Source organism: Littorina saxatilis, linkage group LG3, assembly GCF_037325665.1.
Source record: "Littorina saxatilis isolate snail1 linkage group LG3, US_GU_Lsax_2.0, whole genome shotgun sequence".
NCBI classification, from domain to species: Eukaryota; Metazoa; Mollusca; class Gastropoda; order Littorinimorpha; family Littorinidae; genus Littorina; species Littorina saxatilis.
In genome coordinates, this window is record NC_090247.1 from 57,992,425 (window position 1) to 58,014,924 (window position 22,500).

General features: G+C 41.7%; 1 protein-coding gene across 1 annotated transcript in view; it reads left to right on the top strand.

Moving 5' to 3' along the window:
- Window positions 1–22,500, top strand: part of LOC138962765 (keratin-associated protein 10-4-like) — a 37,138-nt gene that overhangs the window by 12,962 nt on the left and 1,676 nt on the right. The window contains exons 8-17 of the mRNA XM_070334714.1: window positions 1,135–1,307; window positions 3,438–3,534; window positions 7,252–7,430; window positions 13,000–13,090; window positions 14,386–14,561; window positions 15,330–15,417; window positions 15,600–15,616; window positions 17,810–17,888; window positions 20,182–20,204; window positions 20,558–20,642. Of these exons, the coding sequence (XP_070190815.1) occupies window positions 1,135–1,307; window positions 3,438–3,534; window positions 7,252–7,430; window positions 13,000–13,090; window positions 14,386–14,561; window positions 15,330–15,417; window positions 15,600–15,616; window positions 17,810–17,888; window positions 20,182–20,204; window positions 20,558–20,642 (1,008 nt within the window). The remainder of the gene's footprint in view (window positions 1–1,134; window positions 1,308–3,437; window positions 3,535–7,251; window positions 7,431–12,999; window positions 13,091–14,385; window positions 14,562–15,329; window positions 15,418–15,599; window positions 15,617–17,809; window positions 17,889–20,181; window positions 20,205–20,557; window positions 20,643–22,500) is intronic.

Below are 22,500 nucleotides of genomic sequence, written 5' to 3' on the forward strand. Positions count from 1 at the left end.
AAAAGATGGTGTGGCGGGGTGGGGGTGGGGGATATGGGGGGTGGTGGGGGGGGGGGGTTGTGGGGGAGGGGGGTGGGGGCGGGGGGGGTGGGGGTGGTGTATGGCGAGTTAGGACGTTTAATGGGCTCGGTGGTTCTTCCATCAGAATATAAGCAAATTAGCACAGAATCGTCTTTCGTGTTGTGTTCAACCTTGTGTCAAACATGTATTCCGTCCTCAGCGAACAATCACGTCAGTATAAGCTCAGATTTGTCCGGGCTTTTACAGGAAGAAAAATATCTTTCCACTCAAACACATACCAAAAATGAACACCCTGGACGCGTTCTGTGCCGAGTGGATTGTTCTTGTTAAATTAATTACAGATGTTGACACTGCATCCGTTTCAAGCTACCTTCCGTCTCAGGGCATGCATTCATGCTGATGATTGAAGTTTAAGCCTTTAGCTTTAAAAATGACTTAAGAAAAACACCGACGTGCGCTAAATGCGTCCATAGTTTTTTTTGCATGGGAAGGTAAATGTCTTGTTATATAATCATAAGATTATAATAATAAGTATTCTTATTCTTATAATCATTAATGGGATACTTCAATGGCGCAAATTCAACAATAGCTGTACAAAAGCCAAAAACATACTCAAAGTCATAATGAGAGGGTTTCTTTTCATTTCAATCCAACAGTTATTTACATGTCCCAGCCTCTAATTGATTTTCATCTTTTACACTCGCACCGATCACGCCTAGTCATTTCAGTTGAAGGGACGTTCAAAAACAACAAGAAATTCCTCCGATAGGAACTACACCCCCGTCAAAGGGAAATAACCTTCTCAGTTGGTGGCAGTGAGAATGGTTATTTCCCTTTGACCAACGGGGGTGTCCGTCTATACCAGGCCTTGTATAATTTTAATCCACCAATAACTCCCTAACCGTGTGTTTGACTGGTCCCAATTTTTGTAAGGACCGTCTCAGGAATGTATAGAACCTGTTCACCAAGTTTGGTGACGATCGGTCCGTTCATTCTTGAGATCTACTTGCGAACACAAACACATCGAGTGAAACCTATACACACCCCTATACCGGGGGTGTAATAACAACGAATCATCTGTTTCATTTGTTTTGCTTGGTTTCCCATCCACAGAGAAATCGGGTCAGTGCCCCGTGCCGGCAGCAGGAGAAATTGGAATCTGTGCCAACACGTGTGCATCGGACCAGGACTGTGGAGGAGAACAGAAGTGCTGCAGGAATGGCTGTGGAGCTACTGTGTGTCAGTCTCCTGTCACTCCCAACCCCTCTGGAACATGTGATACCATGGTGAGTGTGTTTGCATTACATGGTTTTCTGGTGGTTGATATACGTTCGGTTAGATTTCATCGGGGCGATTACATGAACTTAGATGCAGGGTCTATGGTTTTGTCGGAATGGCTGTGGAGCTTGCGAGGCTCCTGTCAACTCCAACCCGTCTGGAACGTGTGATACCATGGTGAGTGTATTTTCAAGTGTTCATACACCTTGGGTTAGTTTTCCTCTGGAATTTTAGATGAACAAGTAATTCACACGAAATAGGGTCAAGAGGTTTGTAGGAATGGCTATGGAGCTTTGTTTGATAGGCTCCTGTCACCCCCAACCCATCTGGAACATGTGATACCGGGCCATGGTGAGTGTTGTTTCAGGTGTTCATTCACCGTGGGTTAGTTTTCCTCGGGAATGTTACATGCATGCATCAAAAGCAGGGTCTAGCTAGTTTTGTCGGAATGGCTGTGGAGCCTTGGCTTGTCAGGTTCTTGTCACCCCCAACCCATCTGGAACATGTGATACCATGGTGAGTGTGTTTTGAAGTGTTCATTCACCGTGGGTTAGTTTACCTCTGGAATTTTAGATGAACAAGTAATTCACACGAAATAGGGTCTAGAGTTTTGTCGGAATGGCTGTGGAGCCTTGGCTTGTCAGGTTCTTGTCACCCCCAACCCATCTGGAACATGTGATACCATGGTGAGTGTGTTTTGAAGTGTTCATTCACCGTGGGTTAGTTTACCTCTGGAATTTTAGATGAACAAGTAATTCACACGAAATAGGGTCTAGAGTTTTGTCGGAATGGCTGTGGAGCCTTGGCTTGTCAGGTTCTTGTCACCCACAACCCATCTGGAACATGTGATACCATGGTGAGTGTGTTTTGAAGTGTTCATTCACCGTGGGTTAGTTTTTTTTCTCGGGAGGGTTACATGGCTGCCCAAGAAACAGGGTCTAGAGTTTTGTCGGAACGGGTGGCGGGCTACGGTCTGCCAATTTCCTGTCACCCCCAACCCATCTCGATCATGTGATACTATGGTGAGTGAGTTGTCAGGTTCTGACAGGATTGAATGTGACAAAGGATCCTTGCAGCCGATACTACAGTGGAAACCTCCTTTTTAAGACCTCCACAAATCCGATCAAACCAGGTCTTACAAAGGAGGGAGTCTTAAAATGGAGGGAGTCTTAAAATGGAGGTTAATGTACAATGGTTATGAACAGAACAATCATCTAAGAAAGTAAGGTCTTAGAACAAAGGGAGGCTTAAATTGGTTTTTTTTTAGAATGGGGTTTCCACTGTACCACGATGGTCAGAGTAAAATAATGTTTCTGTATGTGTTTGTGCGTGAGTGCTGGGTAACCAAGCGCTGCGTCGGATTGGTTGAAAGTGAGATTTGCATAAGATTACGGCCAGTCGTAAACAGTGTTGTATGCCCGCCAAGTAATGCGAAGCAATTCGATTACAGTGCGAGCTAACAGTAAGCTTACTTCCAAAATGTAAATAATCACAAATATTGTTAGCAAGACATCCCCAAAGTGTTGAACGTAGATTTCCAGTCAGTAAATTCCTTTACGTTCTCCCTTCACTCAGACAATAAAGTCTGTTAATTTAATTAAACTGACTGACTGTTTTTGCCTATTGTGTAAGGACCTGACTGTCTGCCATGTTCTTATTTCCGATTGCAAGTTTGTTTTGAAGACACCACCATAAGCCGTAGGCTTGTTGTTGTTTTCACTTTATGACAATGTAAATCTCATGAACATGTAAATCACGAATAAATCATTGTTTAAAGTTCTGTATAGCTCGTACGCCTCATCTGTATCCATTATGTTTATGACCTTGTGCTATTTTCACTCCCTCTATTACTAAAGTATTCAATCATTATAATAGTCCTTCTCATGGGCAGAGAGCAGGATGTACGAAAGTCCCCATTGGCTCATGCTATTATATAATATACCCTCGTTAACAAAAAATAACTTTTTCTAATCTTATCCAATTTATTTTGTTGTTGTAATTTTGTAGCTGCAACCTGGAGAATCAAATCAATTTCTTGTAACGTTACTGCTGTTCTCGTGTAATGCTTTAGCTGTAACCTGGAAAATCAAATTACTTTCTTGTAATGTTACTACTGTTCCCTTGTTATATTTCTTCAGAATTGCGAGCCCAACCAAACCTGTGAGATGCTGTATCCTCCATGCGCGCCTGGTTCCACGCGTTGTGATCCCATCCCAACCTGTGTGGACAAAAAAGGTCAGTAAGATATTAGATGATTTACGAAAAATAACTCTTTTCTGGAACTGATGTAATAACCTGCGTTGACAAAAACAAAAGCAAACAAAAGCACCACAAAAAACAAAACAAAAAGTCGCGAAATTACTGTATTTAGTCAATCTGTCGCGATCGGACTCACATAATGAAATTAACAGGCTGCATTCCTTAATTTTCACCAAACCGTTATCCCCCGCGGCCATGCGCCAAGAAACGCTGCACTTGTGCACGAAATAAGCGTGCGGAAAGTGACAAGCCGGTATAGCGCAGTAGTTAAAAGCGTCTCACAGGAAAGCCCGTGCAGAAAGTGACAAGTCAGTATAGTGCAGTAGCGTACAGCGCTTAAACAGAAAGTTTGCTTCTCTGTATTCTTTTGGACTTTCTGAGGTTGTTTTTGATCCAAATAAAAACGTATAATTTTTGAATGAGGAAATGATAAAGGATAAGATGAAATCATTCTTGGATCGATTGCAAGTCGGGGCAGAGAGTACACTGAATCTGAACCACACGGGCCACGAAAATAACTCTTTGGGGGATTGTATGTTCTTACTTGCGTTGACGAAAAGGAGTAGTGCGAACACTAAATCGGAAACATGTTCATACTCAACCTTACAAATTTAATTTTGCAGTTCGTCGCCCTTGAGTATGCAATAATAATAATAATAATAAGAACATTTATATAGCGCTAAATCAAAAACTTTCGTTAAAAAGGCTTGCTCTTAGCGCTTGACATCTAAACTAAAACGTCATTCACACTCTTTACAATGATGTACAAGAACTTCATGTCACACTCTTTCATTCAGTATAGCACCATTCACACAGTTGTTATTCTGTACAAGACAATAAGTTAGTCTAACATTTAGAATGTTCATAAGATGAAAACAAGAGAAAACCAGACTGATTAAAACAACTGCTTAGTGCTAACAAAGCATGAATCTTAATGATAACGTAATACATGTTTAACTGTTAAGACCATAAAAAAACAAACAAACCTATATGCTAAAATAACTTCGAACTTTTAAGAACTTCTTATAAGATACACAGCACAGCTAGATAAACACCAGAATGATAAAACAAAAGGCAACTCGTTAAAACTATTAAATGCATCAATGTCTAAAACACGAAAGACTCAAATATAAGATACACAATTCTCTAAAATTGTTTATTAAAACTGAAACCGACCTGCTCAAAGTAAACCATACCCACCCCCTCCCTACCCACCCCAACCCTCCTCCTACACTAAATACTAATTATTTCTACTCTTAACTTCCCAACTACACGTTATCCATAAACTATGCACAGGAACATGTGTGTCAGCATTATGTGGCACCGACATGACTTGTGCATATCTAGCCTACAGCTAAGGGTTAAAGTTAAAGGACTACTGCAGTGAAAAATTATATTTATAATAATTTAAAACAAAAGACAAAAATAACAAGCTGAATAGAGATGGAACCGTTACAGAACAGGATGGCAAAATGTTGCGACTTTAGGAGTTGTGTTTCTGGAAGAGGTGAGTTTTGAGTGCTCGCTTGAATGACTGTACTGACTGAGAGTGGCGAATGTGAGAGGGGAGAGAGTTCCATTGAGTAGATGCGCAAAATGCAAAAGTGCGTTGTCCATATGCTTTTGATTTTGTGTGTGGGATGACTAGGGTGCGGCTATCAGAAGAGGAGCGGAGTTGTCTAGCAGGAGTGTATACAGTGAGAAGTTCAGAGAAATAAGCAGGAGACGAGGCAGAGAAGAAGTGAAAGCAGAGAGTGGACAGTTTGTATTCAATGCGGGCTTGGATGGGTAACCAGTGGAGTGTGCGGCGAAGTGGTGTGACATGATCTTTTTTTCGTGCTTTGAGGATCAGGCGTGCTGCAGAATTTTGAACTTTCTGTAGTTTGTGCAGGAGGTAGAGTGGACAGCCAGAGAGAAGAGAGTTACAGTAGTCAAGTTTAGAAAGAACAAGAGAGCAGACTAGAGTGTTTGTAGTTTGAACGGACAGAGTATGGCGGATGGTTGCGATCTTGCGGAGTTCAAAGTATGCGGACCTACAGATGTTGGAGATGTGCTTGTTGAGTGTCATGTCTGAGGAGATGGTGAAGCCGAGGTTTCTAGCTGAAGAAGAGAAAGAGATGTCGATATTGCCTACTTGGACAGACGAAGGTTGAGAATTTGGGAACTTAGTGGACTTTTTCATGCACAGAAGTGCCTCTGTCTTATCATCATTTAGTTTTAACTTATTTTCTACCATCCATGACTTAACATCTAAGATACAGGTCTGAATGGTCTGGATGGCGGCATGTGTCTCAGCGGGGGAACTAGGCTTATACAACTGGGTATCATCAGCAAAAGACTGGTTTGAAACGGAATGATTTTGAATGAGGGCAGACAAGGGTTTGGTATACATAATGAAGAGGACGGGGCCAAGTACAGAGCCTTGAGGGACACCGAAAACAAGGGGGGCTGGGGCTGATCTCTGGCCATCGACAAGCACAGCCTGAGTTCTGTCCGTAAGGTAGGACTCAAACCATGCCAGCGCTGGACCAGAGATGCCATACAAGGTCTGGAGCCTGCTCAGCAGTGTGACATGATCTATTGTGTCAAACGCTGCCGAGAGGTCCAGTAGGGTGAGCACAGACACATCACCACCATCCAGAGCAGACAGAATGTCGTTGGTCACCTTGAGCAGGGCAGTCTCAGTACAGTGAGAAGGACGGTATGCTGACTGAGAATGCGAGATCAGATCATGAGTGTTCAAATACACTAACAGCTGCTTTAAAACTACTTTCTCAATGATCTTTGACAAAAATGAAAGGTTAGAAACAGGGCGGTAGTTCTTTAAGACATTTACATCGAGATTGGATTTCTTAAGGAGCGGTTTCACAAGTGCAGTTTTGAACAATGATGGAAAAACACCAGACAACAGGCTATCATTAACAATCTGGGTGAGAACAGGCAACAGAAGATCAAGGTTTTCAACAAGTAATGGTGTGGGCAATGCATCAAGTGGACAAGTTGTAGGTTTGGATTTCAAAATAATCTCTCTAAGGTCCTTCTCACTGACTTTCTGGAATGCTAAAAACGTACAGGCAGGGGAAGCATCAACATGAGTGGGTGCAGCAGAATTAACAGCTAGCGTGTCAAGTTCTGATCTAATATCAGCTACTTTCTGGATGAAAAAATCACTAAAAACATCCAATATGTATGGCACCGCTCTGTACATCGTTGAACTTCTTTTTTTGTGTTTTTTAAACGAATGCCTGTTTTAACCGTAACAGCAGGAAGAATTCCCAACCTCGGGAAATAACACTCTAAACATGTTCCACTTTTGAACACTTTCCTGTTCCCAGTTTTGAACACTTTCATGACACACACCTACTAGAAATAGTAGCACGCATAGTGCCTTCTGATGTACACATGAAAAATTATGAACATAATGTGTTTCTTCTTCTTCTTCGTTCTTGGGCTTAGACTCCCACGTTCACTCATGTTTTTAGCACGAGTGTATTACCGTTTTTACCCCGCCGTTCAGGCAGCATACGCCGATTTCGGGGGAAGAACACAATGTGTTTATCACGGTGTCTCTTTTGCTCGCAGAACTGTATATAAAACCACTGTGTGTTCAAAACTTGTTACAGAAATGTGTTTAAAAGTGAAACACTTCTGTTCAGAGTGAAAATATTCTGCATTTTGATTTTTTCTCCCCAGAAAAGACAGGCGAGTGCCCAGCAGTGGTGAACGACGGCAACTCTTTCGGCGTCTGTGCCTTCATGTGTGACAGTGACGCTGATTGTCGTGGGGACGAGAAATGCTGCAAAAACGAGTGTGGTGGTATGGCATGCAAGGACCCTGTCACTAATAATCCTGTCAGAACTTGTGCCACTATGGTGAGTGAAGTGATGATGTGTGTGTGTCTGTGTGTATGTGTGTGAGTGTGTGTGTGTGTGTGTGTGGTTGTGGTTGTGGTTGTGGTTGTATGTGTGTGTGTGTGTGTGTGATTGTGTGTTTGTGTGTGTTTGTGTGTGTTTGTGTGTGTGTGTTTGTGTGTTTTGTGTGTTTGTTTGTATGTTTGTGTTTGCCTGTGTGTGTGTGTGTGTGTGTGTGTGTGTGTGTGTGGTTGTGTGTTTGTGTGTGTCAGTGTCTGCCTGTGTGTGTATCTGCCTGCGTGTGTGTCTGTGTGTGTGTCTGCCTGTCTGTTTGACCAGTCGTGGGGAAGAGAAGTGTTGCAAGAACGAGTGTGGTGGTATTGCGTGCAAGGACCCTGTCACTAATAATCCTGTCAGAACCTGCCACTGTGGTGAGTGGAGTGATGATGTATATATCTGTCTGTCTATTTTTGCTTCTGTCTGTTTGTCTGGCTGTCTTTCTGAACGCCGTGGTGATGAGAAGTGTTGTTAGAATGGGTATGGTGGTAAGGCCTGCAACGACCCTGTCACAATCCGTATCACTGTAGGAGTGAGTTAGTGGAATTACGGGAGCTAAAGGGGTACCACTAATTGCAACAAAAATGAAATCAGCACAGACTGGTAGATAAAGTGTCCTTTAGTACCCAGTTTAAAATCTAAGCTCTGAGGTAATGGAATAAGTGAGTTATCGGATCAGAAAAGTCATGCAATCACACGGAACAAGCAGATTTGACTGGTTTGGCCTGCCGTCCCAAAGCCGGAAGTGTATGCGCGCCATGCACTCAAAGTCTGGTCGAACGTGCTTCGCGTGGCCACATGCAAAAAGGTGAGTAATCAGTAATCTTTACGTTTTTATTCGTCCTTTAACATTTTTACCACCTCATTTTCTCGGCTGCATGTGTAGAATGCTAGCGCTAGTTCTTTATTTATGCCATACGAATGCATTGGAAAGAAAAAAAGCCTGATATGAAGACGACCTAGCTTCGCTAAAAGTTCGTCTGCTTCCAGACAGCACAACATGAGTCTAAAACTTGTTTCACCGTTTCAAACGTGCAGATAATATTTGCAGTGGATAAGCTCAGCATCACAAATACAATTATGAAGTTAGATTAGAAATAAAAAGTATATTATACTCAAAGACCGTGCGAATTCTTGATCGTGCTTCCAGTATGTATGGTAGGCGAATGTTGTCAAAAATAAACTTCCTATTGCACTGTTCGGTGATGTTTTATTTATGTTTTTTATGTTATTGTCGCCATTGCTGACACAATAGGCACTTCTCTGATGGAATGCTATCACGATAGCCTTTATTTGATGCGTAAATCATTAATGTTATCATTTTTTTCTACAGTCACCTGCTTTCTGAGCGAAATCCTTGCTCTACACCAGTGACCACTGCGAATGAGACAAGAATGAGGTAGGTTTGACATATCAGCAATTTCTATTAAAGGCTAAAAAAAAAAGTTTTCATAAAAAAGGCTAAATAAAACAAATCCCGTATATGTTTATATTTTCAATAAATCATGTTTCAGTGGAACCCCCTTTCTTAAGACCAACAAAATAATCTGAGAAAACCAGGTCTTTAAATGGAGGGTCTTAATAAGGGTGTTTCACAGTATTCAGGATATTTTATAATAAAATATGCTGTACTACTTAAAGACAAAATGTGACTATTGTAACCAACAACATGTTTGCGTTAATTAGCGTCTGGACAATTATACATACAGTGTCAATCCAACTGCTTTATTTAAGTTTATGTTATAAATGATTTTTTTCCAGATCATGGAGCAGACGTGTATCCTGTGTGAAGGCAGCCTTTATTCAGGGGAGCAGATCGTCATTCCGCAACAGAAGGGAAGAGACAGCATACACAGAGCAGGTACCGAGCGTGGTGATTCAATTGTTGTTGCAGAGGGGCAGGCTGTGCATGTACGTTGTCGCAGTTCATATACGAACAAGCACAACATAGCAGCCTACCTTCGGGAAAAAAAAAGATGAAGATACTGCTGCAAATTTGAACCAAGGACTGCGGTCAAAGAATCAGCCCTTTGATTTCAGGAAATGTTGTTTATTTTGTGGCATGCATGCAGAACTTGTTTCAAAACGAGGTCCAACAGTACTTCCTGTTCGCACTTTAGATTTTCAGAAGACCGTCTATAGAATCTGTGCTGAAAGAGCAGACGAATGGGCTAAAAAGGCAGGATAGAATTCGTCTCGGACCTTCCAGCAGCTGATGCTTTGTACCACCAATCATGCAGCACCAATTTTAGAACAAAAAGGAAACTTCCAAAGTGCTTTGCATCAGACACTGACAACAAAAGACCAAAACAAGGAAGCCCAGTCGATGAAAAAAGAGCAGAAGCGTTCAGAAAAGTTGTCAATTATCTGCAAGAAAACGATACAGAACAAGTCACCATCATTGACCTCATCAGAAAAATGAAAGAGTTTACAGGTGGTGACTGTTATAGTCACTCAAAGATGAAAGAAGAATTAAAGAAACATTTTGGTGATGAAATTATCATCACAGAAATGGATGGGAAAGCAAACGTGGTAACATTTCAGAGGACTACATGGTCTATTCTTCATTCCTTTTATTCGACACCTGAGACGACTGACGAAGAAACTCAAAAAGACAACATCATCAGAGCTGCTGCTGAACTTATCAAAAGTGACATTAAGAAGATAAACACCAGCAGAAAAGAATACCCAAGTCCAGACAGCACTTCCTCAATTACAGCAAACCTTGATTTTGTGCAAAAATCCTTGCAAACTTTCCTCGGAGAGATCTTCAGTGGAAAGGACACTGATGTGAAGGTTGCTTCAATTGGCCAAGCAATTATGCAAGCAGCTCGCCCAAGAATTTTAATTGCTCCACTGCAGATTGGTCTTGGAGTTCAGATGCACCACTGTTTTGGTTCTGAAATTCCTGATTGACACGGTGTACTCCCTTGGAATCAGCTCCTCTTACAGAGAAGTAAAGACGTACGAAATGAGTGCGGCTGCCACCCAGGAGATAATCGTGCCAGCCACAGATTTTTTGTTTGTTTGTTTGCTTAACGCCCAGCCGACCACGAAGGGCCATATCAGGGCGGTGCTGCTTTGACATTTAACGTGCGCCACACACAAGAAAGAAGTCGCAGCACAGGCTTCATGTCTCACCCAGTCACATTATTCTGACACCGGACCAACCAGTCCTAGCACTAACCCCATAATGCCAGACGCCAGGCGGAGCAGCCACTAGATTGCCAATTTCAAAGTCTTAGGTATGACCCGGCCGGGGTTCGAACCCACGACCTCCCGATCACGGAGCGGACGCCTTACCACTAGGCCAACCCAGCCACAGATGAACATTTCATGCAGTACATGGCAGACAATGTCCATCATAACACTGGAACAATTGATGGCCTGAATACCTTCCATGGAATGGGCATGATGATTGCTTCCATAACCCCGTTCATCAAAAATAGGTAGTCCATCGCTCGGAAAACAGAGGTTAGGCTGGAGGAGGTCATGAAGAAAGCCCGTGTCAAAATCAGTTTCAACGATGAGAGATGTGAAGCCCTGGCAAGTCTCACCTATGAGAAGTTAAGGACAGTCCTAGTTGAAAACCCTACCAAAGAAGTTGAAGTCCTATGGAAGTCAGCATGGCTGCTCCGTCCTCAGAGACCATGATTCTGGTCAGGAGTAATGCAGGCCGTCCACAATGGTGACTTTCCAGGTCAGTCATCTATTGTCTTCTTGCCGATGATTGATCGTGCGAAACAGGCCCACAGACCCCGGAGCACATCCTGCAGACCTGCCCGCTCCACCAGGAAGCCAGAACAGATCACTGGCCCCAAGGTGCCTGCAGGAGCAACTCTGGGGCATCAAAGACTCCCTGATCCTGACCACCAGCTTTATTCAAGCTACAAAACTTAAAGTCTGACCTGAGGCCAAAAATCCTGGAACGCCGAAGAAGAAGATCTCAAACCCAGTGACAAAACTTGTGTCTATTCAACGCTGTTGTTTCTTTCTGCTGAAGCTAGACGATACAACAAAACCACTGTAGTCACCTTTGATCAGCCCCTCTGGGGGAAGGCCCTCAGCATCATATCAGCAGAAGCAGCTTCCAGTGAGCTACGTTCTGTAGTTCTTCGGCTTGGTCCCTTCCACGTGGAGATGAGATTTCTCGCTTGTATAGGACATCTCATGGCGGAAACTGGCCTTACGATGCACTATGCACTGTGTATGCCCCAAATGCTGCCAAATCAATGCTTGAGGGAAAAGCCGTGACACGTGCGATCAGAGGTCATTTCCTCATTGATGCAGCCTTGAATGCACTACTTGCATCAAAAGCCCTTCGAGTACCGTTGCCATCCCTACCAACCACAGCTGTAGGCAGAAACTCTGAAGAATGTCCAAACGCGCCACCAGAACCAGTGGCAGCGTTTCAGCCACTGCATGAAGTCTCAACAACTGAAGACAACACCATCATCCATAGCCTCCTTCCTGAAAATGACGCAAAGCTGGTATCTGTTTCAACTGAAGTTCTTTCTTGAGAGCACATGCGTGTGTATTTTTCTGTGTGTGTGTGTGTGTGTGTGTGTGTGTGTGTGTGTGTGTGTGTGTGTTTGCATGTGTGTGTTTGCGTGTATGTGTGTGTGTGTGTGTGTGTGTGTGTGTGTGTTTATGCGAAAAAGCACTCGGATTCTACTTTCAACGCGTTTTGTGTCAACTACTGCCGTCATAGATATTAAATAACTGCATTTCTGAATCCTCTGAGCCGAGATCTTTCTAACGAGATGCAACATGATAGGCTTTTCTTGGAGAACAAAACAGTGTCTTCTTCCACTAATGTATGACGTCACTAATATGCAAATTTCTCGATTGTGCCGATAGTTTGAAACTTAGATTTAACATTCCCGCAAAAACAAATTTTTTTGCAAAAACTGGTGGGTTGAAGCATGATTTTTGGCACGGTAACCGCACTAAGTGTAAATGGCTGTGCGACAAAAGGTCGAGGTTTACAATGTCGAGGCACAAAAGGTCGAGGACATTTGGTCAAGAGTCTAAAGGTCGAGGGCGACAAAAGGTCGAAGGTGACAAAAGGTCAACAGCAAAACGTCCAAGGGACAAAAGGTGGAGAGTTGAAAAAAGGTCGAGGATTAAAAAAAAAGGTGGAGGATTAAAAAAACTGTCGAAGTTTGAAAATGTCGACATAATTTTCTGTCTGCCTGTCTGTCATGTTGACAAAAAACAGGTATACGAATGGACGTGGTAGTATCGTCTGCAAGGATTCTGTCACCACCAATCTAGTTGGAACCTGTGCAACTATGATGAGAGTAAAAATATCTCTGTATGCGTGTTTGAGTGCAGGCCTACTCAGTTTTAAAACATTTTTTTTACCATGGGCCACTCAGTCGAACAGTTCACAACTTCAATTACAAAACATCGAACCCACTTTTTACGGACTTTACATGAGTGAACATGCCTCCTTAGCCAGTAAGATGCACTGGCGTGTTCCACGGAAAATAATATAACTTGTGACTTATTTTTGTGTGTGTCGCTTCAGAGGTGCGGTGCCAACCAGAGATGTGAGATGCAGCAGGTGCAGTGTTCCAGCACCTCCTGTGACCCGCAACCTATGTGTGTGGACATTGAAAGTAAGCAATGCGTGCTTTTATTTATTTATTTATGTATTTTATGTATTTATGTATTTATTCATTGATTTATGTATTTATTTTTTAAAGTTATTTCTGTATTTATTTATTGATTAATGAAGTTATTTATTTTTTAATCCTTTATTTAATTATCTGTTCAGTTAGTTAGTTAATTTATTTAGTTAGTTGTTTAGTTAGTTAGTTAGTTAGTTAGTTAGTTGTTTAGTTAGTTTATTCATTTATTTATCTATTTATTTATTTATTTGTTTATTTATTTTTTCATTCATTTATTTATTTATTTATTTATTTATTGGTTTATTAAACAATGTTTTATTAGTATTTTACATGTTCATGAAATGCCCATTGACATAAGATGAAAACAACAACAAGCCTACGGGCTACGGCTTATGGTGGTGTCTTCGAACACATTTGCAAGAGGAAATGTATTATTTTTATTATTTATTTATTCAATCCTCCTTTGGTGAGGGGGATGTGTTGAGGGGGTGGGGGGCCCTTCTTTCAACACAGATGTTTGCAGCAGACTTTTTTTTTTAAGTAGGCACTGAGACGATATTTGAAGATATCCAAACAACAGAGGTACTGCTAATGTTCCACAATTCAGAATGAAACAAAATCAGAACAAAATAAAACAAGAAAGGTTACATTTTCTTTCATTTGTAATAGAAAATCAAACTTCCATCAACACAAAACAGTAAGAGGCAAAGGGAAGCCGTGTTTTTGTGCTTTAGACTAAGTAAATGTGACCTTCCACCACGGAATGAGTCGCATGTCACCTTTGCATGATTTTCATATTTTTACATTTTCATAACGCGATTTGTATGCTCTATCCAGTGGTGAAAACCGTTTTAGAAAAGAGCGAAAACTAACCCTAAATGTTTGAGTTATAAGCATGTGACTAAGGTGACCCACACACTGTTACCAGACACTCCCCGGACTTATAATATTAAGCCTAGCGCAGAACCGCGCGAGGTGACATGCGACTCATTCCATGGTGGAGGGTCACAAATCATTCTCCATGAGAAATATACGATTGACAATGCTTCATTTAAAATTCTTTTATATTTCTACTCATACCAGGAACGAATATAAACACTATTTCATACTAAAACTAATCAGTTTGGTCCTTCTCATGAAAAGCTGTTCAAAATGAGGTACGCCAAAATTCCACGACGGCGTCGAATTTTTTTTAATTTTTTTTTTTCGGTGGGTGGGTTGGTGGGGATGAGGTGGGCATGGGGGTGGACTTGTACTTATCGTCAATGTGGTGGTGCATGTAGGGGCTGGTGTGTGCCCTACGCCCCAGTACACGTGGGACCTGTTCTGGCGGGCACGGTGCCAAAGGGACTGCGAGTCTGACGCCCAGTGCAAAGGCTACCAGAAATGCTGCAACGACTACTACAAGTGTGGTACCAAGTGCGAAAACCCAGAGCCCACCAACACCTGCAAGAATGCGGTGAGTGAACGGTTCTTTCTTCTTCTTCTTCTTCTTCTTCTTCTTCTTCTTCTTCTTCTTCTTCTTCTTCTTCTTCTTCTTCTGGTGTCTTCTTCTTCTTCTTCTTCTTCTTCTTCTTCTTCTTCTTCTTCTTCTTCTTCTTCTTCTTCGTTCATGGGCTTGGACACCCACGTTCACTCATGTTTTTAGCACGAGTGGATTTGTACGTGTATGACCGGTTTTTTTACCCCGCCAGTCAGGCAGCATACGCCGATTTCGGGGGAGTGAACGGTTCCAAATCAACATTCCAATCTTGATCTCAAAGGTTTTCGTGTATCAGAAATAGTTCAAATTGAGTCGATTGAAAAGTAGACGCAAGGACAACCGAGCAACAGCAAACAAAAAATTGAAACAAAAGTAACAGAGCAAAAAGAAGGAAGTAAACCACAACAAAAAACAAAACAAAAAAACATCCCGAAACTAACAAACCAACAAGCAAACAAATAGCATTCTAACAAGCAGATATAAGCAAACAAAGACAAAAGGACACAAACAAACAAACGAACAAACAAACAAACAAACAAACAAACAAACAAACAAACAAACAAACAAACAAACAAACTAACAATTAAACAAACAAACAAACAAACAAACAAACAAACAAACAAACAAACAAACATGTGATTTCAGAAATGGGGTAAGAGTTTTTACTGCGTTACATATTTTGACAACATGTTGTGGATTACTTATTAGCACCTTTTAATTTTCCTTCAATTCATGTGATTTCAGAAATGCAGTTCAGGTAGCTACTGCGTCATGCAGCAAGTTCAGTGTTTCACAACACCTTGTTTCCCGGTTCCTAACTGTGTGGACATTGGTAAGTCTATTCGTATGCGTGCGTACGTGTGTGTGTGTGTGTGTGTGTGTGTGTGTGTGTGTGAGTGTGTGTGCGTGCGTGCGTGGATGGATGCGTGAGTACGTGCGTGCGTGTGCGTGTGTGTGTGCTGACGAACGCTTACATATCCGACTTTCAATTTATATGGTTTTATCTTTTTTCAGCGAACGCTTGCGATCCGGTGAGTATTCGTTTTTCTGTTGAATTCCCTTCCTTTCCTTGACCATATAATTCATTGTCCAATCCAATTCTGCATTCATAATATTTATAAAGTTCTTTAATTGCTAGTATTGGCGAGACATCATTGTCCACAATAAATAAGTCAAAACTCAAGTCAAACTTAACCAAAATGAAAAAAAAATGTGTGTGTGTGTGTGTGTGTGTGTGTGTGTGTGTGTGTGTGTGTGTGTGTGAATGTGTGTGTGTGTGCGTGTGTGTGTGTGTGTGTGTGTTTGTGTGCGTGTGTGTGCGTGTGTGTGTGTGTGTGTGTGTGTGTGTGTGTGTGTGTGTGTGTGCGCGTGTGTGTATGTGTGTGTCCTGCTTATACGCTCGGTAATGTATTGTATTGGAAGTCTGCTTTTGGGTTGTTTCATCGGTACTATTTACAGACATATGTCTCCAAACTGAAGAAACTGCCTAGGCTTTCACGTAAGAGCTCTCTTTCCCTTGTACACATACCAAAAATTATAATAACGCGGGGGAATTTCGAGTAGAGTAGGAATCTTTTTTCTGTATCAATTAAATTTGTGTTATTTGCGAAATGAATTTAATTCCAAATTCTAAGTGGCTATAGGTTCTTGAGTTTTAGCATGTGTATAATGTGAAGGACACTGTGTTTAAACTTAAAGTCCCACTCCGCCTTGTTAAAACAAGTTCGCCTCGCTCTTGTAGATCTGGTCAGGCCTTAACGTGAGATTAGAACATCCCTCCATGTAGTCACATACCGGCACGGTTGGCCTAGTGGTAAGGCGTCCGCCCCGTGATCGGGAGGTCGTGGGTTCGAACCCCGGCCGGGTCATACCTAAGACCTAAAAATTGGCAATCTAGTGGCTGCTCCGCCTGGCGTCTGGCATTATGGGGTTAGTGCTAGGACTGGTTGGTCCGGTGTCAGAATAATGTGACTGGGTGAGACATGAAGCCTGTGCTGCGACTTCTGTCTTGTGTGTGGCGCACGTTATATGTCAAAGCAGCAACGCCCTGATATGGCCCTTCGTGGTCGGCTGGGCGTTAAGCAAACAAACAAACAAACAAACAAACAAAATGTAGTCACATGCCAAAAATGAACAGTCTGGGTGCTCTCTGTACGCGGTGGTAGTATTTTTAAGAATGTATTTATTCATTCGTGAACTGGTACGTACTGCAGTGGGTTTTTTCCGGAAATTAATTCATAAAAAAAGTTTCAACTCACCACAGAAAACAGTCAGGGTGGAGATATTTGGTATTTGACCAAAATTAATGGAGGGAAGGTCTTATCCCATGTAAAAGACTGGTCGGATCTGAGCCGTAGTGGGCCTTTAAAGTCTGCACAGACCAGTCCTGTAGCGGTGACGATGATCGTGGTACACGGGAAGGACAGTACCTTTAAGAGGATTAAAGGCCCACTCCTTCTCGTGAAAATATTTCGTCTAACCGTCTCATGATTTTTCAGGTTTTTACATGGAAAAAGACCATCCCTCCACTTTGTAGCATACCAGAAATGAACAGCTTTGATTCTCTCTTTGAAATTTATTTGTTTATTTTAAAGATTTATTTTCATAAAACGCGCTAGTGCCTTTTTTTTCGTAAATTAATTAAGTCATGAAGTAATTCCAACTCACCACAGTAAGCTAGCAGTCAGGGTGCTGATTTTTGGAAAGTGACCAAGTGGAGGGATAGTCTTATTCCATGTCAAAGCCTGACCAGATCTGAAACGATGAGGCGAACTGTCTTCACGATGCGGACATGGCCTTTACACAATACTAACCACACGTGATTATCTGGTTTGTATCTGTTGTATGTTACCGGCACGGTTGGCCTAGTGTTAAGGCGTCCGCCCCGTGATCGGGAGGTCGTGGGTTCGAACCCCGGCCGGGTCATACCTAAGACTTTAAAATTGGCAATCTAGTGGCTGCTCCGCCTGGCGTCTGGCATTATGGGGTTAGTGCTAGGACTGGTTGGTCCGGTGTCAGAATAATGTGACTGGATGAGACATGAAGCCTGTGCTGCGACTTCTGTCTTGTGTGTGGCACACGTTATATGTCAAAGCAGCACCGCCCTGATATGGCCCTTCGTGGTCGGCTGGGCGTTAAGCAAACAAAGAAACAAACAAAAAAAAGCCTTTACACAATACTAACCACACGTGATTATCCGGTTTGTATCTGTTGTATGTTGCCAGGGATGTAATAGAGGCTACAAATGTCAATTGGAATGGAACAGGAACACTCGTACACAACAACCAACATGCGTGATGGACCGTAAGTACAGTTATATTTGTCAAACATATTCCTTCATTTTTTGATGATCTGATAGGATGTGTATTAAATTTGCCTTCTTTGGTTTTTCTTTTTGTAAGTGTGTTCTCTTTTTTCTTACATTTCTGTACTTTTCTGTCACAATTCTCGGTTTTTCCAGTATGAGGGCGTTTACATTATACATGAAACAAGAAAATAAATATATACATTGACATTAAATTAATCATATTGTTTCTTGATTGCAAAGCCAGAGTAATCAAACGATCATTTTTTGCCAGGAGAATATATCGACACGTTGAGTAGGCTTACTGGCATCAAAAGATTGAGTAAATATTACGTTACAAAATGAATTAAAATATGAAATGCAGACAAAACGACCGAAAGATTAGTCATTTGACCGTTCAATCTTAAAAAAGAAAGTATGTTCTGGTACGTCGACCTAGTGTGTTGTGAAATGTATCGTGGATAAGCAAATAATAATGAGACAATCCAATTGAAACATTAGTTTTTTTAGTTAAGCGTTGTCTCTTTTTTTTTCCAAAAGTCAATTATTTGATGATTTTTAAAATTAATTTGTTTTGCTCAGTTCCTTTGATTGCTACTGTTAAGTTTGTTCGTTCGTTTCTGCATTTTTTTCTCTCAAAAAGATGAAAAGAAAAAAGAAAAAAGAAATGAAAATGAAAATGGAAAAGAAATCACCACGAAATGAGTCGCATGTAACCTTTGCATGATTTTCATATTTGTACATTTTCCTACAGAGTTTGTTATGCTCTATGCAGTGGTAAAAACCGTTTTAGAAAAGAGCGAAAACTGTTTGAGTTATAAGCCTGTGACTAAGGTGACCCTCACACTGTTACTAGACACTCCCCGGACTTATATTAAGCCTAGCGCAGAACCGCGCGAGGTGACATGCGACTCATTTCGTGGTGGAGGGTCACAAATTTGTCTTTATTGTTGAATGTTTTGTTTGCAAGCAGGTTATAGGCACATATTACTACCACAAATGCGAATATGTCATGAATTCAGAAATTTGTTCACTGTTCAAATATGATTCATCCCGAATTGTTCTGATGACTTTTTTCCTTCTAAAGTGGTGTGAAGTACTTTCTTGAAAACCTCTTGGCATGCTGTCATTCTGATGGGCCAAGGTAGTTTTATGGTCTGAATTACTATTCAACAAATCTTCACCAGATAAGGGATGTCATTGAATGTGAACACCGTATTGAAATTTAAGATGCAGAATTAGAACAGTTGAAATATATCAATGCCGAACAGTTTAAATCTAAGATGTAGTACAGCTGAAATGAAGCAGTTGAATTCTAAAACATCAGCATTTCCAGTTGCAATTCGGTCGCGTATTCAGCTGCTAGAGGACATCAAACATTTACCAAACACGATGTGCACGAAAGGAAAGGACACCCTCACCTGTGGTCTTGTTTGAAGACACCCAGGGTCAAATACATCGTACGTGTGTGCTGCTTAGTGCTGCGTGTTTAAATGATGAGGCCTAAATGTCAGGACATACAAATATATCGTACGTGTGCGCAGCTGAGTGGCATGTGGTTGAATGCTGAGGTTTCAATATGAGGACATTCAACTATATCGGTGTGTGCTAAACTGGTGTGTTTCAATTATGAGATCAAGGTAAGGACACTTAAAAGTAAAAGAACTACGAACAGTGTGAACATTCTTTGACCCGCCATTTCTTTGAAAGAAGAAGAGCGAGAGAGAGAGAGGAGAAGACTAGACTATTAAGAGGGGGTGTCCTAAACAACCATACCTTACCTTTATTTTTTTTATTTTTTTTGCTGAGAGGAAAGTCAAGATTACAGGCACTAAAAGTAAAACACAGGACGTGTAAATACTCGACAAATGCGAGAAAGAGAAACTGTTTCGAGATGCATGCATTCTCAAGTTGTAAGAAACTGTGGAGTTTTTGATTATTACAAATGATGCTATACACTTGAGGTGATACCTTTTTTTGTATTCTTTTGTTTCTTTTGTTTTGTTGAAGACCTTTTTGCACTGTGTGACAAGGCCTTTATCTTCCCATAAATGCCCCCCCCCCCTCACCCCCACTATAACCCGACAGGCTCTGCCTTTGAATATTCTATTCAAGGGAACTTTAGAGGGTCCAAAAACCAAGAGAGTCATAATTCATATTATTAGAGTCATATTATTCTTGCTTATTTTCTTATTTATACAAACAATTGTTTTCCCTTTCGAAAAATAAAAAAATATATACGCATTCGTTGTTTTATGTCCGATTATTATTGTTCTGCTCATTTCTTTTCAGCTGAGAACCCTCCTTGCAGTCCGGTAAGTGTGTTTGTATGCGTGTGTACGTTCGTTAGTGCGTGTGTGTGTGTGGGGGGGGGGGGGGGTGAGGGGGGGGGGATGAGCGCGCGCCTGTTTGCATGCGCGCGTGCATTTATTGGTGCGTGTATTAGTGTGCGCATAAGTGTGTGATCTTTCAAAATTAAATGTTAAACACATACTGTTTTAAGACAGGGAGGTAGTGGAACTATTATAAGACACTCGGTGGAATTGAGTAATATGTACAACATTAGCTGTCTTTGATTTTATGTTTAAGATCCTTGCACCATTAACAATTAGAAAGATTGCGAATTGATTGAACAAAATGACTTAAATAGGACGTTTGACTGTGGCAGGCATGTGGAATAGGATCCGTATGCAGACTGCAGCAGCCTTGGTGGTGTTTCTGGAACCGCTGCAGCCCCAGACCTACCTGCACCAGTGAGTGTCACATTATTTGTGTGGTAGGGTGTTGCCCTTTATTACACACCCGTTTATACGAGTTGGTTCAAGTAAGTACGATACAATTATTTATAGCTATTCTGATGGACACGTGGGGGAATTCGGGGGCTGTGATTGGATGGTCTCACACATCCCTTTTCCGATCATCAAAGCATAACGCTACGAAAGTTGGCCATTTTTGCCGATATCCAAACGATATCGGCAATAACAAAGACGCATGGTTCCGGTTTCTTCCACGTGTATAAAGTACACGCATACCTCGCCAGGTTTGTTTCTGTCACTCTGACTTTCTGTGACTAGTCGACAGACGATGCCATTTGCTTTGTGTGTGTTTTTGTTGTTGCTTGCTGTACATGACATACATTACGTGTAAAATCCAGTTCTTTAACAGGCAACAAACCTTGCAAATTTCCAGAAGCTGCAATCTGAAGCGGCGACCTATCTCGGATTCTAGCAGACGATCTCTCCAATGTTTAACACAAAATCAGCAAACTCTCCTGTCGCATAGAACGTCCATTGTATAGTGCATTGTTGAAATGAATTTACCGGTCTGAAACATTTCGTCGTTTCTTCTGAGACAATCCTTGTTCTCTTATCATCTACAGATTTACCGCTGTCTTCACCACGCGAATTCCCAACAGAAGTCAGACTTTCGAACATACAATCTACGTAGGCAAGCATGATACGTCATGACGTCATATGATTCCTAACATATTGACGTAATGCTAAACATCCGGTTATCTCGAGTTTTCTCCGTAATACATGTCCGTGGGTTTTTCAATGTTCGGTTATTTCTGTGGCTTCATGCGGAAAGGGAACCGTCGTCTGCAATCATCAACGACATGGACCATTCTGGTACTTCTCGCTGACAAAAACATGATTCTAACACAGAATTTAATGTCAGAATAGCTATATAAACGCTATTGTGTTTTCATCGTAGCAATAGGGTCCGATATTTAGACTCGAACAAGTATAATGCGACTCGTCTTCGACTCGTCGGCATTATACTTGTCTCGTCTAAATATCGGGCCCTATTGCTACGCTGAAAACACAATAGCTGTTAATAACGAGAAACAATAGGGGCACGAACTCAAGCGAACGATTATATCACGTGCCCAACGCAGTTAGAAAATAACACAAGTATAAGTTATACGGGTTGAGTATAGGTTTCACTCTGTCTGTTCCTTTGTCCAGCCAGACTAGACTTAGAATAGATTTCCAGCTGGTACTTCAATCAATCAATCAATATGAGGATTATATCGCGCGTATTCCGTGGGTACAGTTCTAAGCGCAGGGATTTTTTTATTTTAATTTTTTATGCAATTTATATCGCGCACATAATCAAGGCGCAGGGATTTATTTATGCCGTGTGAGATGGAATTTGTTTACACAATACATCACGCATTCACATCGGCCAGCAGATCGCAGCCATTTCGGCGCATATCCTACTTTTCACGGCCTATCATTCCCAGTCACACGGGTATTTTGGTGGACATTTTTATCTATTCCTATACCATTTTGCCAGGAAAGACCCTTTTGTCAATCGTGGGATCTTTAACGTGCACACCCCAATGTAGTGTACACGAAGGGACCTCGGTTTTTCGTCTCATCCAAAAGACTAGCACTTGAACCCACCACCTAGGTGAGGAAAGGGGGGAGAAAATTGCTAACGCCCTGACCCAGGGTCGAACTCGCAACCTCTCGCTTCCGAGCGCAAGTGCGTTACCACTCGGCCACCGAGTCCTTAAGGGTGGTTTGAGCTGTAATTTGGTGTGTCTCGAGGGCACAGGGCTGAGGTTGACGAAATGAAATTGGGCGCCACCTAAAAGACGATTTT